Source organism: Cnephaeus nilssonii (genome assembly GCF_951640355.1).
Source record: "Cnephaeus nilssonii genome assembly, chromosome: 4".
Taxonomy (NCBI): Eukaryota; Metazoa; Chordata; class Mammalia; order Chiroptera; family Vespertilionidae; genus Cnephaeus; species Cnephaeus nilssonii.
In genome coordinates, this window is record NC_137075.1 from 35,094,609 (window position 1) to 35,097,277 (window position 2,669).

Genomic DNA, 2,669 nt, shown 5'->3' on the forward strand with positions numbered 1-2,669 from the left:
CCATATCTGAGTGCTTAAATAGAAAGTGGAACACATTGAGGGGCATAGAAGTTATTTTAATGAAAAACAGGACATTCTAAAAGAAAATGACATACAAACCATACCGTTCAATGGAAAACAATGGACATTTTTATTTCAAGCTGTCGGAGATTCATATTATAACTAAATAAAATAATTTTCCTAGAAAAAATTATAAATCTAGAGCATGGAGGGAATTTTGCTATTTCTCACTCAAACAGTATCAAAATTGTCACAACAAAAAGAGATCTCTACCTAGGAGGGAATTCTGCTGTTAAAAAACTTGATGCTCTTTATTATTTCTCTGAAAGGGAATTTGGCTTTTGATTTTTCTTCAATTTCTCTACTTAACTCTGTCCTACAGGATGAGTGGTCACTGAAGATAAAAATTGTCACACACTCACCTCAGGAATGTTGAAGTTACCAGAACTGGGTGAGGCCCATGTAGAGGCTTCCTTCTTACCCAAACTGTTCAGGCACTCTCCCCTCCTTCTCCAGATCTGGGAAGCCTGCCAGCTAGAGACAACTGAATACTTCTCCTACTTCCCCCAGGAGAGCTGCTGTTAGGAGATTGGTAATTCTGGTCAAAACCACTCCAGGACTCCTGGGGAGAGAGAGGGTCTCCCTTTTTCCCCCCTCTCCCTTGATTACATATTATGTGCCCTTTGCTTATCTCTAAGGGTTATTTGGTGAAATGGCCCCCAAAGAGAGAACAAAGACTTGGTTGGGGTTTGAGCATCAGAGCCTTAGTGACTTTCCCTGCTATCCCTGTGAACCAGCAGAGAGATGAGATTTGCATGGCAAGAAAGGCTCCTATAGGCAGACTCATTCCCCCCAGTGAAAAGAGGGGAGCCTGGGCCCACCCTACTCAGGGTGCCTTTGTTTTCCTCTGGACTGAAACCCAAATGCTCCTCCCACCCTTCTCATTGTGGAAGCCAAGCCCCTTTGTAATCTACATAAACTCCACTCCCCAGGGATCCAGTGACTGCAGAAACTGGCCTTCCACTTGCTCTTGCCTGGAATCCAAGCTAGAGTCCCAGGTAAGAGGCCCAAGAGGTGGTCTTGGAGCAGCTTCTGATTGAGGTCTGGAGAGGAGGGAGGCAAGGTGGGCAAGGCTAATCCATAAGCTTGGGTTAGGCAAATGTCACTGGGGGCAGAGCTGGGATGGGAGCGAGCATTCTGGCTGCAGAGAACAAATCTGGCTAGAGAAGGAGCAGCCTCAGGTGGGGGGAGGCAAGCATCTCTCTTTGGAATACAATGGCATCCCTTTATGATGCCAGTGCCAGGCACTGAGTTGAGTTTCCCTAGTGTTGTAGGACAACGGAGCTCTGTCTGCTATGACCCTGTATGTCATGACAGTAACTGCGATACAATTTGGCTCATGGTTAATTTTAGACAAAAAGATCTTCTATTGACCCACTTCAACACTGAGTACAAATGCTTTTTAGCCCTAGCTAGTTTGGCTCAGTGGATAGAGCATCTGCCTGCGGACTGAAGGGTTCTGGGTTCAATTCCAGTCAAGAGCACATGCCAGGGTTATGGGCGCAAATTATGGGCTTGATCCCGAGTAGGGGGTGTGCAGGAGGCAGCTGGTCAATGACCCTCTCATCATTGATGTTTCTATCTCTCCCTCTTCCCTCCTCCCTGAAATCAATAAAAATATATATTTTAAAAAAGTATTTTACATAAAAAACCTCCAGTATTCAAAAAAAAGACCCCTGGGATTTTAGGTCACTTTGGAGGTCACCACCCAGAGGGGAAGACCCGGCTCCCTGTTACTAGTAGGGTCAAATGCTTTGGAGGCAAGTACATATGAGTGTCTCATCACTTGGAAAATCTTACAGGAAGAGGAGTGTCTTTCTGGCTGACCTGAAGGGAGACTGTAAGCCAGGGGAGACCTCAGGTGGGACCTGGGGTTCTCTTCTAAAGTGATGCTTTTCCTCCTCTCTCTCTTCACTGGCTAGGCTCCTCCAGGGGACTGAGGTCACCATGGCTCAGGAGAAAGCCCTCATCCTGTTCCCTCTGCTAGTCCTGGTGCTGTTAGTGCTGGGGTGGGTCCAGCCTTCCCTGGGCAAGGAATCACGGGCCATGAAGTTCCAGCGGCAACACATGGACCCAGATGGCTACCCCAGCAACAACTCCAACTACTGCAACCAAATGATGAGGCGCCGGTATATGACAGAGGGACGGTGCAAACCAGTGAACACCTTCGTGCACGAGCCTCTGGCAGATGTCCAGGCCATTTGCCTCCAGGGAAACATCACCTGCAAGAATGGGCAGCCCAACTGCCACAAGAGCAGCTCCAGCATGAAGATCACGGACTGTCGTGTGACAAGTGGCTCCAAGTACCCCAACTGTGCCTACCGGACCAGCCAGAAGGAGAAGCACATCATCGTGGCCTGTGAGGGAAACCCGTACGTGCCTGTTCACTTTGATGCTTCAGTAGAGGTCTCCACCTGAGACCAGAGCAGTGAGATGCCCCACCTCACCTAGTCATCTGTCTCCCCTCCTCCTTGCTAAGCACTGAGGGAAATGACTCAAGTTAGGGCTCCTATCCAACACAAAAGTGTTTCCCTGGCCTGAGACTTGCGCCTGTGTGGTTTGGGGGGTGAGGGGTAGGTTGTGAGGTGCATCCCATGAGAACCACTTTA

The 2,669-nt window shown here is 48.4% G+C and overlaps 1 protein-coding gene across 1 annotated transcript; it reads left to right on the plus strand.

Annotated features, from left to right (window-relative positions):
* Positions 1-2,007: 2,007 nt before the first annotated feature.
* LOC307098761 (ribonuclease pancreatic-like) lies at positions 2,008-2,669 on the plus strand (the record flags this gene model as incomplete). The annotated part of the gene is made up of 1 exon (XM_079769805.1): positions 2,008-2,669. The coding sequence occupies one exon, from the start codon at positions 2,008-2,010 to the stop codon at positions 2,476-2,478; it is 471 nt and encodes a 156-aa protein (XP_079625931.1). The 3' UTR covers positions 2,479-2,669.